The sequence below is a fragment of the Heliangelus exortis genome, chromosome 29 (genome assembly GCF_036169615.1).
Source record: "Heliangelus exortis chromosome 29, bHelExo1.hap1, whole genome shotgun sequence".
Taxonomy (NCBI): Eukaryota; Metazoa; Chordata; class Aves; order Apodiformes; family Trochilidae; genus Heliangelus; species Heliangelus exortis.
In genome coordinates this window covers 1,319,869-1,339,785 of record NC_092450.1, presented here as the reverse complement: position 1 = coordinate 1,339,785, position 19,917 = coordinate 1,319,869, and the positions used below count along the sequence as shown (strand labels likewise).

The window sequence follows — 19,917 nt, the reverse complement described above, 5'->3', positions numbered from 1 at the left end:
GAAGGGACCTTGAAGATCATACAGATCATACAGATCCCACCCCCCTGCATGGGCAGGGACATCTCCCACCTGTCCATCTATCCTGCCCTTCAACACTTCCAGGGATGGGGCATCAGCAGCCTCCTGGTGGTGTAAAGCTGCTGGGGGGACACAGGGGGAGGATGTCCTGGAGATGCTCTGGATGTGGTTTGGGTGTCCTGAACTCCATGGATGGAGCTCAAGAGTCTTCATTTCAAGAAGTTATTGCTTCAGCCAGCTCTGAAGGAGCAAACAATGTGTTTTTCCTGAGACATGGAGCAGGATGTGCAGGATTTCATGAGGACAGCCAAGCTCCCCCAGTGTCAATGCAGTGTGGGAGTGCTCTGTGAGGGTTTCCCATGACTCCTGAGGGCCATTCCTTCACCACCAGGAAATATCACCAAATTCCCATCACCCTTTCAGTTCAGCTTTCTCCTTGCTTATTTACAAGACAGAGCAGCCCCCGGGCTGTGCTGAGCATCTCTGTGGAAGAGCTTGAAGGAATCACAGGTGGCAAAGAACATCTCGAGGTTCTGGGGGGCTGGGGAGCAGGTAGAGACTGGAGAGACCAGGAGAGCAGATGGAAAAATAAATAGTTGGGATTGGAGGCTGCAGTGAGGTGGGTGTTGGGCTCTTCTCACCAGTGAGTGGTGACAGGACAAGAGGTGATGGGTTCAAGGAGCCCCAGGACAGGTTTAGATATCAGGAAAAGTTTCTTCACCAAAAGAATGGTGAGCATTGGAACAGGTTGCCCAGGGAGGTGGTGGAGTCACCATCCCTGGAGGTAAAAAATCCAGGTAGATGTGGTGCTCTGGGAGATGATTTAGGGGCTCAGGTGGGAGCTAGACTTGATGATCTTGAAGGTCCTTTCCAATCAGGATGATTCTGTGATTCTGTGATTATTTATTAAGCTTTTACAGTGGATAAAAGGAGGGCAGGAAGGAGTCAAAGCTTCTCTCAGCCCTCTGTGAGCACTGCTGCTGTGTTTGGTAGATCCCTGCTGGTTGGATGTGTGGAGGAAAGATCAAAAGGAAGGGAAAAACCTGGGTGTTGAAGGTTTTCATTGTCTGTGCTGAGTCTGTGCTCCAGGCACTGCAGTGGTGCAGTGGTGGTACCTGCTGCTGCTTCCCTGGAGCTGGGAAAGGGGCTGGTGGGAAAGGGGCTGGTGGGAAAGGGACTGGTGGGAAAGGGGCTGGTGGGAAAGGGACTGGTGGGAAAGGGGCTGGTGGGAAAGGGGTTGGTGGGAAAGGGACTGGTGGGAAAGGGGCTGGTGGGAAAGGGACTGGTGGGAAAGGGGCTGGTGGGAAAGGGGTTGGTGGGAAAGGGGTTGGTGGGAAAGGGGCTGGGGTCTGGTTTGGAGAGGATGAAGGGGAAGTCCTGGTCAGTCTTCACATATGGGAAAGACCAAGCTGGAGAGAAAGGGAAGGACAAGTTGGGGTGGGTATGGATTTAGGTGTTAGGTAGGACACTGCATGGAGCCCTGGAGAGGTGTCTTCTCCTGTTGTCCTTTGTGACCGTGGTGGAGCAGGGGAACCCATCCTCACTGGGGGCTTTAGGGACAGGCTAAATGATGATCCACCAGAGGACACTGGGACTGCTGTGATGGGGCAGGAGGTTGGGGTTGGTGGTGTCCCCAGGGCTCTTTCAGCCCTGAGACAGATGGCTCAGTGCCCATGGGGACCCCGGCAGGGTCTGTCCCCACCTGCCCTGGTGCCTGGTGATGCTCTTGGTGACCTGTGCTGCTCTCACGTTGGCATCTTCCATTTTTTCAAGACAAATTTCTTCTGGTTTGAAGGCTGCTTGCGTTTCCTGGTGAGGTCAGGTGTGCCAGGTCACCACAAAGCCAGGCAGCAATAAAAACCCAGCTGGCTCAGAGCTACGAGGTAGAGGAGGGCAGCAGGGCCTGGGAAACCCAAGCATTTGCTGACAGTGCGGGTCAGAGCTTGGACTGGATGAGCTGGAAGGTCCCTTCTAGCCAAAGACTTTCTGTGGTGAGGTGATTTTGGGCCTGTCTCGGGCTGGTTCTGCTGTGCTGCCACCACTGCTGGACCCTGCAGAGCAGGGCACCTCTGGAGAAGGGGTTGGTGGCTGTGTTTTGGGTGTCAGCTTTAATATTTCTGTTGTGGTTCTTGCTTACACTCCTGATATTTAAGGAGAAGCTTATAAAGAGGAAAAAGTTAAATGCCATCTGTGGAGTTTGGCCAAGTGACAAGGGATGCTGAGTGGTTTTGGAGAGAGGGAAGGGAAGGGAAGGGAAGGGAAGGGAAGGGAAGGGAAGGGAAGGGAAGGGAAGGGAAGGGAAGGGAAGGGAAGGGAAGGGAAGGGAAGGGAAGGGAAGGGAAGGGAAGGGAAGGGAAGGGAAGGGAAGGGAAGGGCTTCCCATTGCCTTCCCTTGAATCTAGACATACCAAAGGAAAAGTCTCTTCCAGAGGAAGGGGAAAAACAAGATACATGGTTTTGGAAATGGGGGTGGGAATGAGGTTCTTGCTATTAAAGAGATGCTGAAGCATGGGGGCTGCTGGAGGCAGAAGTCCTTGCAATGGGGTGAGGCCAAAGATAGCTTAAGATTCCTGGAGAAGGGCTCTGAACCAGCTCTGCTTTTCCTTGTGGTGTGGTCACCTTCAGTCCTGGGCCAGAGAGCATCAGAATCACTGAATGTCAGAGCTGGAAGGGCTCCCAAGGCTCAGCTGCTCCAACCCTCCTCATATTATTGTTTGTCTGAGCTGTCCCAGCACCCATTGAGCTGAGATGTGAAACTTTCCAGAGAGGAATCCACCCCTTCCCCTGGGAGACCATTCCAAGGGCAGCTTGGAGAGATGTTGGTTCTCAAGGCTCCCTTTCAGCTGGGAAACTTTTTGTCCCTCAGTTCTGAGCACCCTGGCACAGTGCACCCAGCACTGATGTTTCAGCCATCCAGTGTCCTCCCAGAATTTATTTTGTGACTTCAGCACCTGCCACAACATCTGAGTCCCATCCAGGCTCCTGCTCCCCATGGTTTTCTCTCCATGATCCACTGGTGGCCTCTCTCCATCCCTTCCTCAGCCTCTTCCCCCCAAGACATCCAAGGCACAGAGGTTTGATGCCCACTTAATTCCAGACTAGGAATCCCCAGCTCTGGGGTGTAGCCACATTTCAAGAGATGTCAGAGCTGAATCTGGGGGAGAAATGACAAAACCTCCTGGTGATTTCAGTGATGTCCTGACTGAGATGCAGTTCTCCCAGCCCTCACCAGAGCTTCTTCCCAAGGGATGAATTGTCTCATTTTATTGTCACACAGCAGTTTGTTACACTCCATCCAGGAGCCAGGAATGGTTCATCTCTGGTGGCTCATTGTGCTGCCCTTCAGTGCAGATATTTATGGCAATAATGGCCTCCTGGGGTTCTTTGGATAACATTGCATGGACATCCAAAAATCTTTCAGTAATAAAAGCCATAATTAAGCATGATTGCTGCCATACAGGTTAATACTGAACTCGTGAAAGCTGCAATCTCTTGGCAGCAAGAACATTTGCAGCCTTGGCTCCAGGCCACAGCACTGAGGCTGAGAAGGACCAAGGCTCTGAGGCTGCATTTGATCATTCTGCTGCCCCGAGGATGCTGATGGGCAGGAGCCCACCCGAGCTCAGGTGGGGTGAGGGTGCTGAGTGGGTACCCTGGGACCTTCTCACTGCAGTCTCACGGGGTGAGAACTGAGGTTTCCAGAGGTAAAATGTTTCCTTGGGGTAGGAGTTGGGTTCTGTAAAAGGGCATGAGGCAGGACTTTGGGGGTGGGGAGATTCAGGAGGCAGCCTTTGCATCTTCTTAACCCCCGTGGGTTGTTCCCCACACCCAAGTCCCCAGTGGTTTCCCTTTCTGAATGCAAAAGCAAATGCAGAGCAGCTCCAGTCGTGTGGTGCCCACGGGATGGGGAGGACCCTGATCATGAACCCTGAGGCCCAGGAACCTCTGCAGCCAAAATCCCTTTGGGCTTGGAGCAAGCAAGGCTTCTCCTTGGAGGAGAGATGGTGGTACCCTCACCCCAGGACCAGCCCAGGGTATCTCAGATGTCCACTGCATCTTTTGCAGGGCCCCACGTTGCTGGCTCCAGAGTTTTGGATTTCCAGATTAAATTTCCTTAACCTGGGTATCCCGGTTTGGGTTTGATGGGTTTTTTTGTTTTCCTGTTGGTGGAAACACTTTGCTCCTTTCTGGTGTTTGCCTTTGGTGTATTTCTGAGAGGATTTGTAGCCTTCACCTCTCCAGATGAAGCACAACCCCATCTCTGTTGGATTCCTCCCAAACCCTGAGCTCCCCGTGCTCCTCTCCCCATCCCAGCAGCTTTGGTGTCCTCCTTTCCCTCTCTCCATCTTTCAGTGACCAGAACTGATGATGATGATGAGCAGATGAAGGTTCCACTCCCTCAGCTCTCTTGGTGTCCCCTGGCTTGCAGGCATCAGCTCTTTCACTGTGTTGGCACCTGAGCAGCTGCATTGGGGTGATGGATGGGGTGATTGGGAGCTGGAGTGGAGCCACCCTGCCCTCTGTTAAAGGAGGTTTCTCAGCCAAATCAAACAGCTTCCCAAGGATGGGGTGGATAATCCCCCATCCCTCCACAGGGGCTGTGGAGGGACCTCTCTGACCAGCTGAGACTTGGTGATCCACTCTGGTACAGCCAAAGCACAAGGAGTGGGTCCCTCACTTGGTCTCCACCTCATCTCCCCAAACCCTCAGCAGGTTCTCCCACACCTCCTGCTCCATCCCACTGCTGCTCTTTTCCCCCCGAGCTGCAAAAAAACCTCAGAAGCCACTTGCAGTCCCAGCAACTGCTGCTTAAATCCCCTGGCTAGCACTGATTGATCGATTTTTTGATTTTCTTTTTTTCTTTTATTCCCCCTTCCCCCCTCCAGCAAAATTCCTGGCAGTGCTGCAGGCCGGGTTAGATGGTGTAGTTTTCACAGATTATTTTTATCAGAGGAAAATATTAGGCTGCCTGCTGCCATCTGAGAGCTGGCTGTGCCCCCCTGGCCTCCCCGTGGGCAGCCCACCACAACACAAGGCAAATATTTTTATTTATAGCATCCTCCATCTGCAGCCCTGGGGGGACACATGAGGACCCTGGGGGAGGCAAATGAAGGAGGTGGAGATTCTGCAAGGACACAGAGATTCTTTGGCCTGAGGAGGGGTTATAATAAAAGAAGGAAAAATCCTTTCCTGGTGCAGAAAAGGGGTTGGGAGTGCAGATGGTGGGAAGTGGTGAAGGCACCTGAGAAGGTTTGTGAGTGGGGTTTGTGAGTGGGGAGCTGAGGCTGGAGAAGCAGAAGGGACCCTGGGGGGAACCATCCCCTCTGGTGGCCGCTCATTCTCCCTGCTCTGGTAACCCTAATCCTGGCAAATCACTAGAAAATAGGATGTGATGGACAAGCTAACAAATTGCCAGTGTGACTCTGCCCTCCCCAGGCTTTTCATTTTTCTTCTGTTAAGGTCCAAAGCCCATGAGCTTCCCAAAACCCATTTGGCTGCTTGGGGAAGAACTTCTCAATGGGGAGTTTTCTAAGGAAACAGGGGAGCAACTGAAACTTAGGGAAATGTGTGAAAAAGCCTAAATCCCTCAAAAATCCCCTTCCTCCCTGCAGCTGCAGCATTGCTTGGGCTGTGAGAGCAAGGCTGACACCCCTGTACCCCTGACTTTGAGCAGGGGGTTGGAGTTTCTTTTAATCTTAATTTCCCCTTTTTTTTTTTTATTTCCACCTCTGGAAAAGTCAGCTGTTAATTTCAGGTCTGTCTTGGTTCCTTCCTAGACAACACTTTGAAATCTCAAACAAATACCAGAGCAGAAGCATTTCCTTCACCTACGGCACCAAAATACTTGGGATTTTTTTGCCCACTCCTGTAGCCTGACTCCTTCCCAGCACAGCATCTGGGACTCAGCCTGCTGCAATAAAATAAATGTTCACTCAGCTGCTGAGTTCACCCAAAGGTTTGAGATGACATCAGCCCAAGCACTGATGTTTGCAGGGATGCAAATTCAATGGTCAGCAGCAGAGTTCAGGGCTTGGAGTGGCTCAGAACCTCCCTGCCTGGCTCCAGGTCTCCTTGGACCAGGAGGTTTTTGCTTTATTGCGTGGGAACTCCAAAGCTTTTCCATCCAACCCGGGCTTTGTACTCAGAGAGAAATTGCTTTTCTCCAAAAGCAAATGGGGTCCTGGCTGCAGAGTCCTCCTGACTGTGGGCACTGTGTGGTTAATCCTTCTGGAGTGGGACCAGGAGAAAATGAATATTTTTGTGAGGTTCTTGGCTGCAGAATGAGGGAAAAAGGGTGGGTGATGAGGAGGCACGAGCTGGGCTCAGGAGGGAACCTTGTCCTTGCAGGATAAAGGCCCAGCAGGAGCAAATCCTGGCTGGTGGTGCTGGAGCAGCAGGAGCTCTGCAGCATCCTCTGAGCTGGAAAAGGCAGCAGAGATCCTGAGGAGGAGCTGGAGCTGGCACAGCTTGGTCTGAGGAGCTGCCATGGACCTTGCCTCAGGCCAGGCTGGTGATGGGTTACTGGGATGGCAACTGGGGACCCATCCCAGTCATGCTCATCTGTCCCCATCTGCCTTCCCCTGGGACCCACGTCCCCAGAGAGGAGTCAGGATGCAGAGAGGGCCTGAGATGCTCAGAGATGCTCAGAGCTGGAAGATCTCCCTGGCACCTCTTTGAACCTCCAGTTGGAGGAACCATGTCCCACTGACCCCTCTCCCAGGAAGATGCCATCTCCCTCCCAGCAATCCCAGGAGCTTGGCTGGAGCCCTGGGCTCAGCCTCTGAGCTGTCCCTGTCCCCTCTGTCCTTCCACCCCCCCTGAAAGTTGGAACTGGATGAGCTGGTGGGAACTGGATGATCTTTCAGGTCCCTTCCAACCCCAAAGCATTCTAGGTTTCTATGAAAGAGGCAGCAGCAGCCATGGCCCTGGGAAACCTGCTTCCATCTGGCTCCTCTCCCAGCCCAAATTAGCAGCAGCTCTTCCACTCTTTAATTTTTCAAGATGTTCTGGGGAGCAGTGAAGGCTCCTGGAAGGAAGGGGGTGGGCAGGGATGTGTGAGAACCACTTCTGTGCCTTTAAAACATTTCCCTTTTTTTCTGTTTTCTTTCTTTCTGTTGAACCCTTGCAGTCCCTGCAGAGGCAGCAGCTTCTGCTGGAGTCAAAGCCTGGGGGGGACACTGGGAGGAGGGGGCACCCCCAGCTCTGGATGTAGGGATATTTCTTCTCTCCAGGGCAATATCTTCCCTTTTCTCACTCTGTATTTCTGGCAGCAGCTCCCAGGGATAGGGAAGGTTCTGAGGTGGCTTTGACCAACTCCCTGGTTGGTTTTTTTCCTGTCCTCCCTTCCCTGCCAGATGTGATTCCCCAAGGATGCTGAGCTGGGGGGGGAATTTATTTCCCTTCCCAAACAAGAAATCATTATAGAAGCAGCATGACCTGGGGGGGGGGCAACCCTCCCTGCCCTGCCATCACCCCGACAGCAAAGCATGTTCCAAGCCCCTGTTTTTCCCCACTTTCAAGCTTAAACTTAACAAGAAAGAAGCAAAGAACTGAAATATTCATTTGCTGGCTCTGTGCCTGCCAGCAAAACCACTTTACTAGCTCTGGGCTGGGCTTGCTGGAGACCTGCTCGTTCCTCCTGCCCCTGGATTATGTAAGAAGCTTTTTAATAATATATGTGGAGACATATGGACCCTCAGATTTAGTATGCAAATGCAATATGCTTAACTAAAAATAGTGGGGCTGCTTAATGTGGTTTGTTACAACACCTTCTGTTCCTTGGTGAGGGATGAGTTGCAGCTGAGCTTTCCAGAGAGCTTGGGACAGCCCCAGCAGGCAAAATCCTTGGCTCCAGGCTTGCCTCTTGTAGGGAAGGAGATCAATCGTGTCCCATTCCCTGCCTCTTCCAGCACCTTAAGCAGATAATTAAGTAGAAGACACCCAAAGAAATGCTATGGGGGGGTTAGGGATGGAATTGCTGATGGGAAAGCTCTGGGTCCCAGCTGGGGGAATTTGTTGCCTTAGAGCCCGGAGCCTGAGCTCATGGGCTGGGGGTCAGACCCCAGCAGTGTTATCCCAGTTTACAGGGGAGGGATCACACGGGGTTAAAGCATCAGCTCTGCCCCCTCAGCCCTGGGGATTACCTGGGGATTTGCTGCTCCTTTTCCAGCCTTTGGGCCAGGGGAAGAGAGAAGGATTCAAGGTCCATCATCTGCCTCTCCAGCCTCCCTCTCAGCCTTCTTCCTGCTGGCTCTACAGGTTCCCTCCTCCTCTCCTCTCCTCTCCTCTCCTCTCCTCTCCTCTCCTCTCCTCTCCTCTCCTCTCCTCTCCTCTCCTCTCCTCTCCTCTCCTCTCCTCTCCTCTCCTCTCCTCTCCTCTCCTCTCCTCTCCTCTCCTCTCCTCTCCTCTCCTCTCCTCTCCTCTCCTCTCCTCTCCTCTCCTCTCCTCTTCCTTTTCCTCTCCTCTTCCTTTTCCTCTCCTCTTCCTCCTTTCCATCTTCCTCTTCCTTTCCCTGTTCTCTTTTTTGCAGATCCCTTCTTGCCATTGTTTCTCACCAAAGCAAGGACAAAACAAAGATGTCAGTCACCTCGTGGTGACACTTGGGTGACATCTGTGTCCCTACCACAGTCTTGCTACAAGGAGATGAGGTTTTTTCCAGGTAGTTTTTCATTTTTAAAAAAATGAAAGAGAAAAAAAAAAAAAAAACCAAAAACAAACAACCCACACCAAACCCTCAGAAACATCCAGTGCATCCCAGGAGTTAGAGAGGAAGAATGGGTTTGTCCCTGAGCTGATGTCACACTCTTGCTCACCTTGGCCACCAGCCAGTGGCCCCGTACTGGGAGGTCATTCAGGTGTGGAGCTTTTGGGTTTGTTTGCCCAGAATAAATCTTGTACCTCACACATGAAGTGCCTGGGGCCTTGCTAGAGGGGAGCCCATCACCCCTTCCATCCTCCTCTTACCTGCTCTGCATCACCAGGAAACCTCCAGTGGCCTTGAGATCATCCCTGGTGTGCTGCAGCCACATCTACCTGGGGTCTGTGGCTCCTGGTTAGGGTTTGGGGGGGGTCTCAGGTTTCTTCCCACTTCTGTGAGAGCTGTGAGAAGGAGTTGGGCACCAGGAAACCTTTTCCCCCAGTTTCCTCCTGACTATTCCCGATTATTCGAGAGAACCTGGGGAATGGGAAGTCCCTGTTGCTGGTTTGGTTTGGTTTGGTTTTGCACTTTGGAGCAGCAAGGTTTGATTTCATGGCTAAGGGGAAGGGTCTGTAGGGAGAGAAGCTGATTACCTTGATCAGTCCCATCCCTCTGGGGACTGGATTTGCTCATCTGATCCTATCAAAGCTGCTGTGGAGATCAAGGAGTGAGGCTGGAACACCTTGGCCATGACTCATCCTGCTGGAGACCTCTCCCTGGGATGGGATGAATCACTCTGAAGTCTGTGTCAGCTCCTTTGGTGACAGGAGAAGGCTGGAAACAGATTTCAGGTGTCCAGAGCTGGGCCCAGGGCTTGCCTGATGGTGAGTCCTCCATCAGCAGCAGGACCCCTGGGGTCACTGCAGGGTTCCTGAAGACCCAGCCTGGAGCATGGCAAGGAGCTGGTGGAGGGAAAAGACACCTTTCATAGAATCATAGAATCATAGAATCCTAGAGGTTGGAAGGGACCTCAAAAGATCATCTAGTCCAACCCCCCCTGCCAGAGCAGGGCCCCCTAGAGTACATCCCCTAGGAACGTGTCCAGGGGGGTTTTGAATGTCTCCAGTGAAGGAGACTCCACAACCCCCCTGGGCAGCCTGTTCCAGGGCTCCGTCACCCTTACAGTAAAAAAATTTTTTCTGATATTCAACTTGAACCTCCTATGCTCCAATTTACACCCATTACCCCTTGTCCTATCACTGGTCACCACTGAGAAAAGCCTAACTCCATCTCCCTGACACTCACCCCTTACATATTTGAGAACATTGATGAGGTCACCCCTCAGTCTCCTTTTCTCCAAACTAAAGAGACCCAGCTCCCTCAGCCTTTCCTCATAAGGGAGATGTTCCACTCCCTTAATCATCTCAGTAGCCCTGCGCTGGACTCTTTCAAGCACTTCCCTGTCCTTCTTGAACTGAGGGGCCCAGAACTGGACACAATACTCCAGGTGTGGCCTCACCAATGCAGAATAGAGGGGGAGGAGAACCTCTCTTGACCTACTAACCACACCCTTTCTAATGCACCCCAGGATGCCATTGGCCTTCTTGGCCACAAGGGCACATTGCTGGCTCATGGTCATCTTCTTGTCTACCAGGACCCCCAGGTCTCTTTCACCTACACTGCTCTCCAGCAGCTCAGCCCCCAACCTATACTGGGACATCGTAAACCTTTCCTTGGGATGCAGCTGGGAATGGCCTTGGAGTTGATGTCCTGCCTTTTGGACTCCCAGGGGACAAGCTTGAGGGACCTGTCGTTAAGGATCAGGGGCTGGGTGGTCTCCATCACTCCTCTGGATAGAACTCCCAGATTGTAGGAGCTTCCACTCTGCCACCCCATGCACCCTTCATGAGGGTTTCCCTTCTTCACCCACAGGAGCTCCTCTCCAGCTCCTCTGGGGACATTTTCCTCTTCTCCAGCATCAACTTACCCCATTTTCTTTGAGCTTACCCCATTCCCTTGGGCAATCATTGGCTCAACCATCAGCTCAGGAGCACCCAAACCCCTCCAAAGCTCAACAAGAGGCTCCTCACCTCTGGGGCCACCCTCACATGGTGGCCTCAGAATGTTTAATTTCTCCCTCTTAACCCCAGCAGAGGCTGCCAGACATCCCCCAGCCCCACCAAGGACCCTCTTCTTCCAGCTTCATCCCGTTACCAGGCAACTTCCAGGGAAGGAAAACACCAAAATGAGAGCAGGCACAGGGGAGCCAAACTGGTTTTGCTGGTGTGAAACCGGTTTCTTGAGAACTCTGCATTTTTTCACAGTCTGCTTGCTTGTAGTCACGTTTCCATGGTGATTTAAGGGCTGGGTGTTGTTTGTTCTTAATCTATAAATATGAATGTTAGGAGGTTTCTTGAAGATTCCTGCCCAGATACAGCCTGGCTGATGCAGCAGTTGACCTCCCCGACTCTGGGAGCACCCCACATCCCCTGGGTCCCCAGCCCAAAGAGCTTCTGTGGTGGTGCCCAAGTGCTTCTGTCATTTAGGGGTTGGCTCAGCTGACGTGGCTGGTTTGCACACCTTGGCATCTTGGGGTGCTTGGCCCTGGTACTGGGGGCTGGCAGAGGAGGGGGAGCAGAGCTGGCTCTGGTGCCCATTGTTTCCATGGCAACATCACCAAGGATGCCACAAAAAGTAGGGATGAAGCTCAGCATCTCCTGGCATCTTCTGGGCATCTCCTGGCATCTTCTGGGCATGGCTGTGGTGCCACAGCCACCTCCCTGCTGCTGGGGAATCAAGAAGGTCTCAACATGACCTCCATGGATGAAAAGCAGCTGGCACAGGGATGGACATCTGTGATATCAGCTGTGATATCTGTGACATCTGTGGTGTGATCTCTGTGATATCATCTGTGATACCATCTGTGATACCTGTGATATCATCTGTGATATCTGTGATATCTGTGACATCTGTGATGTGATCTCTGTGATATCTGTGATATCTGTGATATCTGTGACAGCTGTGATATCTGTGATATCATCTGTGACATCTGTGACATCTGTGATATCTGTGACATCTCTGATGTGATCTCTGTGATATGTGTGATACCTGTGATACCTGTGATATCTGTGATATCATCTGTGATATCTGTGACATCTGTGACATCTGTGATATCATCTGTGATATCATCTCTGATGTCTGTGCTATCTGTGATGTGATACCTGTGCTATCTGTGCTACCAGTGCTTCCCTCCAGGTGATGCACTTGGTGCTGTCCCCAGGAGCTGGTCCCTGTCCTTGTCCCTCAGCACTGCACTCTCATGTTCTGTTGTGCTTTGCAGGGCCCAGAGGGGGCCCCGGTGACTCCTCCAGCCCCGTGAGTTGAGGAACCCCCACTTTGCTGGAGGGGAAACTGAGGCAAAGGATGACAAGAGGCTGGGGAGAACCCCAACCTCCCAGCTCCGTGCAGTGCAGGAGAAAGCTCCTGACCCTAAATGAACCTTCAAGCCACCTTCTAATAGAGTCGTAATGGGAAGCAACTGAAAAAATGCCATCTCTGTTCCTGAGAAAGAGCCGTGGGGGATCTGCTCTGCAGGAGGATCTTCCCTGGAGCTCCCGGTGCTGCTGGCAGGTGACAGCTCCAGCTGGAAACCCCCCTGGCTCAGGCTGTGGCTTCAGCTCCCCATAAATTAGTGCTGAGGAGAGCTTCAGATCTTAATTGCTAGAGAGACGTGGATCAGTTTGGACATAATGAGGCAGGGGGAGAAGGGGAGCTCGGGGCCTTTGGCAGCCTTTCTTCTTTTAATTGAAGCTTCTTCAATATTCCCAGGGATGAACTTCGCAGCCTGCACCCGAGCTCGGAGTCAGCTGGAGCTTTATTGAGATTTTTGAGTGCTGCTGTAAGCAGAAAGCCCCAACCAAGTCGTGGAAAGCCAAGGCCAGAAATAGAAACCTGTGCAGTCTGCTCTGCAGCCAGCCTGAAGCACATGCTGAATTAATCCCCAATTTAATTAACGCTGCTCTAATCCTCCAGTGAAAAGAGCAGCTCAGGGTTTGTTTGGAAACTCTGTCCTGTGTACAGTAATGTATATTAACATGTCTAAAGATGCAATTGTTGAGTTATTGCTCTATTCCCAACCTGGGAAGCACTAAAAAATTAATTTGCAGGCACTGCCCTCTGAAAAGTGGGACTGGGGGTGGAATGAAGGGCTGGGGTTGGGTTTCCCAAGCTCATGAAATCAGTTTAAGGACTGTAAGGGATGCACCAAAGCCCAGCTCACTGGAATTGCTTTTGTAAGTTTTGGGGGGCATCTGAGCCAATTTCAGGGGTTTCAGGATTATTTTTCACCCCATTGATGGGTGATGACAAGGAACAGGCTTAAGGAAGCAGCAGCCCAGCCTGGGTGGGCACTCAGCTGTTCAGAATGGTGCTAAAACTGCAGAAAGTGGCAAAACCATGGGCAGGATGTGTCACATCCCTGCTTGCACCTCTCCAGTCCCAGGGGTTTTGCACAGAGCCTTTTCCTCTTTGCTGTGCCCAGAACATTCATTTTTGGAAGATAAATGCCCCCCCCCAACCTCAGTCCTCAGGATCTTCCTTTCCTCTGTGCTTGCAGCAAAGGTTGAACCCAAGCTGATGCTTCTCAGCCCCAGCACAGAGCTCGGGAAGGTTTAGGGTGCAGCTGGTGAGGACTGCTCAGGGTTTTTTCCATCAAAGGGGTTTGTATTTTTCCCTCTTAATGGAAAGCAGCAAGTTTGGAGCACATGGATTTTTAGGAGAAGTGACAGGTTTTTTCAAAGCCATTTTCATGTTCCTACTTTGATCCTAGCCTGTGTCTCTTGCAGGAAAAAAAAAAAAAAAAACAAATGCTGACAGGCTTTTGGGAGGTACTCTTAAAAAAAATTTTTAAAAATTAATAACTCTGTGTTTTAAGACTGAAGTTTCTTACGCAGCACAGAAAATGCCCCCCCCCTCCCCAGCCATCACTGCATGTTGCTACAGACCAGGATTTGATGTCTAAAACTGTAAACTTTGTCACTTCCAGGTGCTTGGGGGCTAAATCTTGATGGTTTGATGTGTATGTACAGGATTTTTACACAGCACAGTCATGGGAAATACATGGGATTAAAGCAGAGCCAAGCAGCCCAGGGCAGGTGCAGAAATGGGCAGAATAATTTGGGAGAGAAAAATGTTTTGACAAAACAGTTCCCTTTGCTCAACAATTTAGATTAAATAGAAGCTTCCTCCTCCAGCTTGTCAGGTAATTCCTGTGGGGAACAGATGATGTCTCCTCCAAAGTGCTGGGAGAGGCCCAACACCAGGCAAAGGGATGGAGCTGGGTGGGATCAGTGGGATTGGGCATCAGAGGGGAGTGAAAGGATTGGGATTGAAATGGGAGGAGTTGGTGGGTGCTTGGGAGAGGATTTGGACCTGTTCTGCTGTGTGTTCATCCACGGGGCTTCAGCACCTGGGGGCCAAACTGGCTGCAGAGGCTGCTGGGGTGTGAAACATCCAGGAGGTTGGGGGGGGACACTCAGCAGTGCCAAAGGTTTTGGGGCAGCTGGTTTGACCCTCAGCACTGGGGTGTTCTGGAGGGACAGAGCTGGGGAGGGGACCCTCAGGTGGGACCTCCATGGGTGGGCAGATGCAGGGTTTGAGCAGGCAGAGCCTGGAGATGCTGCCATCCATCTGACACCTCATGGAACCAGAGGACCCAGTTGTGGCTGAGCAAAGCAGGGCTGGGTTTTAGCATCTGGGGTCCCAGCAATAGGGCTGAGTTGCTTCCAGTTGCCCCAGCATGGGAAGGTGGTGGAGGATGAGTCCAGTGCTGGTCACTGAGCCCTGGGCAGAAGTGGAGGCCAAGAGCAAGGATGGTCAGTGCCAGATTTGTGCCAGCAAAAGCCAAAATAAACTCCAGCTCTGTGCCAGTATCACACCAGGCTGGGGTTCAGTGGAGATGCTCTCAAGTTTGGTATCCACCACCCCCTGCCCCATGCTCCGTGCCCTAAGTCGTGACATTCCTTAGATACCAAAAGTACTTTTGTCACAAGGAGGCCAAAAATAATTAATTACCTTGCATGGGGCATCACAGAGCCAGGGCACGGGGCAGGCAGATCCCAGAGCCATGGAGTGGTGAGAATTCCTGTTCAGATCCATACAGATCTGACAGATTAAATGCCCAACACCTGGCTGGAGCTGAGCCCTGGTGAAGAGTGTGGAGAGCTCACCCCCATCCCAGAACTTTGCAGAAGAAAGCAAAGTCTGGGCAAGTGAATGTTTGAATAAATCCTATTTATCTCCCAGATGGTTTTCCTGGGCCTTCCATAGAGAAGGGCTTGAAAAGTCACCTGGTAATAACCTGCTCCAGCTGCTGGGTCTGCAGAGGCTGCTAAATCAAATCCATGGGATGTGGAGCTGCTGCTGGGGACTTTTAAAATGTTGTTTGTTCCCAAGAGGTGACTGAAATGTGTGTGTTGGGTTTTGGGTGGTGGGCAGGGGCTGTGTGAGGGGATGAAGGTGACCGTGTGTGTGGCCTCAGCTCTCCCGAGGTCTCTTGTCCAACTTTCTTGGACCAACACTTGACTGGTTTGGCTGTGTTGAAGCCTCAGAGGATGGGTTGCTGTTAGGAAGTCCATCTGAGCACTGGGGATGCTCTGCTTTAGCCTGAGAAATCCATGCAAAGCCCATTCCCACCCCTGCAGTCTGTGGCTGCATTTGCCTTGGGAGCTACAAGTGAGCAGGACCCAAGAAAGTCCTGAGGAGAGGAATGCTCAGCCCTTTGCTGCTTGGGTTCCTGAGACTTGGAACCCTCACATCATCCAGTAGCACCTTATTCATCCCTTGTCCTTCTCCTCTGCCCTCATCCCATGCTCTGGTGTCTTCTGTGTCTTCTTCTCCTCCTGGACATCTGGGTGCAGCCCCTGGAATGATTCCTTGGTGCTGAGTTTCTCCCAGTGCTTGGAGCAGAGCACCAGGCTGTTAAGAATTGAAATACAGCATAAAGTAGTAGAAAAGCACCAAGGAGTGGTAAGAAGATGGAGTGATTTCCCTTTCCACAGAAGCTTTCAGATGCAGAGGTGGCATCCCTGGTGTGGGTACCTGGCATCCAGACGTGTGGGTACCTGGCAGTGGGTAACTCTGGTTTGAGGCCAAACCATCCCCCTCCCCATGGCCCCATCTGCTCCCTCTGGTTTGTTGGGTGTGGGACCATGGCAGCAATGCTGAAGAGAGAAAGGTGAAACCCCCCCCTCCAGGTGCCTGGAGATGCCCCTGTGATCAGGGAGCCCAAAGTGCTCAGGGATCACTGGGGGGGCTGATTTGCATCCTATTAATTCTGCTTCAGAAAGTTTCTTTTGGGTTGGTTTTAGCTTCTTGTGGAGGAGGAGGAGTGACCTGGAGGTATTTGGTATTCAGGGCAGGTTTGGGATGTGGGAACCTCACCTTAGCCCTAACCCAGTGCTGTGTCTGAGCTCCTGCACTGCAAAATCCCTTTGCCTGGCTTGGAGTAACTTCAGCTGCCCAGCCCGTGAGCTCCTCTGAATTTAATGAGCTTTTTGCATCATTTAATTACCTGCCTTGTCTCTCAAGTGACCTCAGGCTGTGTCAGACATGGGGCAGCAGACATGGGGTGCACCCGTGCTTTGCTTTTGGAGATGTTGGGATCAGTGTCTCCCACATCTCAGGAGCCTGGAGCTGCTCTTGGTCCCAGTGGGAATCAGTGGGATTTGGGCTGAGTCCCAGGTGTGCTCAGCTCACAGCAAACCCTGCTCTTGGGTTTTCTGCCTCAATGCCCAGAACGTGCAGGTGGAGGATTCCCAACTGCTCATCTCCTGCTTTGGAGCAGCAGAGATTGAGCAGATCTAGAACAGAAATTCCCACACTGAGAGACTCCATCCCACCCACCACAGCCCATTAACCTTCTCCCTTCCTTTTCCAGAAGAGACAACGTTTGAGGCCGGAGTCAAAGTCCAGATCCACAGCCAGTCTGAACCACCCTTTGTCCAGGAGCTGGGGTTTGGGGTGGCCCCTGGATTCCAGACCTTTGTGGCCACCCAGGAGCAAAGGGTAAGTCCTAAATTTCATTTACACTCCCAAGATCCCTGCAGTGGGTCCCTACGAGAGGTTGCTTCTCCATGTTGATGCCCTTTGAGAGGCTTCTTCATGATCAGCAGCTACTGGAGATTGCTCAGGTTGAGGGCAGCTTTTTCAGCCTTGATCCCCAGGCACTGCCCCCAATCCTTGGCATTTTCTTGTTGTTCTAGGGGGGGCTACAAAAAGGATGGAGACTCCCTGTTCCCAAGACTGTTGCTCTGCAACTGCAACTCCCTGTTGCTCAAGACTGTTCCTTCATCCCCTTCAGCCCAATCTGGAAATAAAGAGTATTCACTGGGCTTTTCTTACTGATTTTTTGCCTTTCCAGGCAAGCAGCTTCTTAGAGCAATCCAGGGCTTGTGTGTTGGTGCTGGGGTGATAAATCCTGGCTCTTTACCCCAGGAGTCCCATGGGCAAGACAAGGGGCAATGGGCACAAGGTGCTCCTGGGGAGATTTCAACTGAACACAAGAGGAAAATTTGTCCCCCTGAGGACAGACAGAGCTTGGAATGGTCTCCCAGGGGAAGGGGTGGATTCCCTCACTTTGGAAAGGTTGAAGTCTCAGCTCAGTGGGTGCTGGGACAGCTCAGATCAACAATAACGTGAGGAGGTTGGAGCAGATGAGCCCTGAGGTCCCTCCCAAGCTGACATTATTCTAGGATTCTAAGACTCATTTTGGCCACCAAAGGGATTTGCTCCCCACTGATTTCCCTGCCTTGCTCTCCCATGGTCTCTCAGTATCTTGGGTACCTTCCAACCTGCCCAGAAAGGCTTAGGTTTGCCAGAAGGCTCTCACTCTCCAAGGACAAAAAGAAAGAAGAGGAGAACATTTCATTCCAGAGCTGAGGATGAAGCCTTTTAGGTAACAGAGGAGCAGTCACATTATTTATTATGAACTGTGCTGGGATGCCCCAGTCCCACCAGTAGCACTGCATCCCTGCACAGGGGGATGTGATGTGGCACCAAGTCATTAGACCCAAATCCTGGGTGGGTGTTGACAAAGTCATCCAGTGGAATAATTTCCCTCCCCTCCCCACCTCAGCCCCTGTGCTTTTCATTCCTGGTCCTCCTGCCTCATTCCCTCTCTCATTTTCCTCCCTGCTCTTGCATCCACCCCCAAATGAGACATAAATCAATCGAGGGAGGTGAACAGGAGCTGTTGGAGGGTTTGCTCTGCTGAAACCTCTGTGGGGATCAGAGCCTCACTCACTGCACTTCAGCTCAGAGCAAAGCCAGGAATTCAGCACCAAACCCAGCACTGGGACATCTGGGTGGTCACCAGGTACCACAGGACCCCCAGGTTGTGCCTTTGGGTCAGCCTGGATGTGGCTCCTCTCACCTTTGTTAGGGCTTGTGTGTGATCATCCAGGAGACCATAGAATCATTTCATTATTCCTATTGAAAAATTAGATTTCCCAGCAAGAAGCTGTGAGGGAAAAGCCCATCCCTCCCAAAGTCCTTCTAGGCAGGGAGGATGTAGAAAATGACAAGAAAAATAGATCTGGGGGGACTCTTAGGGCAAGTGTGTCTCTTTTTCTGCTGCTTTTGCCAGAGTTTTGGTGCTGGGAGAGGGAGGATAAATATATATATGTGTGTGTGTGTATATATATATCATACCCTTGATTTAGTCTTTCTTATTCTACTAAATATCCCATATCTAGGGCAGGCATGTGCTGTTCTTTCAGTAAGTCAGAGCAAATAGGAGGCAACATCCCTGGGGACTGAGTCTGGCCAGTAATTGGAATCCTAAACTGGGAGTTTTACACCAGGAAGCATAAATGAAAGGATCCTCCAGCTGGAGAAGAATAGAAATCAAATAAATGAGAAGGTCATTTCACACCTCCCAGCTCAGAGCAGCCTCTGGGTTTTTTATAGGAACTTTTCCCAGTGAAGAAATAAATAGTGGTGGAATTGGGCAGGCTCCTGGCTCAGTGCTGGGAGCTCTGCTGGTTTCCTGCAAGCCCTGGAGGGAGATGCTGCTCAGTTCCCAACTGCCTGCAAAATCCAGGCAGCATCTCCACATCTGTCCTGGGTCTGAAGTGTTTGTAGCCAAAGGAACCCAACCTGAGGTCAAGTTGCTGCTCCCTGTGCTCCTGCCCACTGCTCAGATTTGGGTCCTTCCAGAGGAGTGGGCTGGGCTGAACTGACACATGAAGTTTAATAAAGCTACAGGACAAGGTTATTGATTGTTGGCAGTAAGTCAGGAGACAATGATTTCCATGCCCACAATGAGACACTTTCAATCATTACACAAATTCATCAAAAAAATAGAAATTCATAAAAAAAGAGTGCATTCCCTATACAAGTTTTTCCTTCGTTTCGGCTGTTGAAGTATTTTTAAAAGGCAAAAAGGGAAGGAAAAAAAAAAAAACCCTCAGACCACAGAATTTTCAGTCTTTTCCAGTTGTGTTTCCAGTTGTGTCTTTGAGATGGGCTGTGGGGGGAAGGGATTTCTCCATGGTTGGGTTAGGAGCTGGTGGCTCTGCTTGTGGCTCTGTTCCTGTTCCCTGGGGCCGTGCTCAAGACTGTTCCTTCATCCCCTCCAGCCCAATCTGGAAATAAAGAGTATTCCCTGGGCTTTTCTTACTGATTTTTTGCCTTTCCAGGCAAGCAGCTTCTTAGAGCAATCCAGGGCTTGTGTGTTGGTGCTGGGGTGATAAATCCTGGCTCTTTACCCCAGGAGCTTTCCAAAAGCCTCTTGTGGAAAGCAAACTCTGACTCTGGTGCAAGATCTCATTAACTCTCCTTTTCAAATTAACTGTCAGTCTGGAAAAAAAAAAAAAAATATATATATATATATGTATAGTTTTTCTGCTGCCTCTGCAGTGCCTGGGCCCCCTGATTCCTGCAGGGTGACACATTTTAAGTTCAGTTTTCCAGTTTGGCAGCTGTGTCATTAATGCAGTGGTGATGGAAGCAGCCTGGGAGGGGTTTGGGGCTTGTAGCAGTTCCTGTGCTGAGTCAGCAAAAGCTGCTCCCAGCAGGAGGTTTCCTCCATCAAAGGGGTTTGGTGGGTTATGTAGGGCAGGCTGGTGCCTGCTGTGGATGCCCAAAGGGAGGTGGTTTCTGTCTGAAATCTCAGACCAAAATCTTTCCCTGAAGTTTACGGGGAGCTGGGACTGAGCTCCTGGAAGCAAGGAAATGGCCTCAAGTTGTACCAGGGGAGGTTC

The 19,917-nt window shown here is 51.4% G+C and overlaps 1 protein-coding gene across 3 annotated transcripts in view; it reads left to right on the top strand.

Moving 5' to 3' along the window:
- The window catches only part of LOC139788327 (acid-sensing ion channel 2-like), a 489,262-nt gene that overhangs the window by 458,088 nt on the left and 11,257 nt on the right, over nt 1–19,917 (top strand). For all 3 annotated transcript variants that reach the window (XR_011722843.1, XM_071728222.1, XM_071728221.1), the window contains one exon: nt 16,593–16,720. Coding sequence is in view for 2 of the 3 variants with exons in the window: in XM_071728222.1 (XP_071584323.1) it covers nt 16,593–16,720 (128 nt within the window). In the remaining variant the exon portion in view is untranslated. The remainder of the gene's footprint in view (nt 1–16,592; nt 16,721–19,917) is intronic.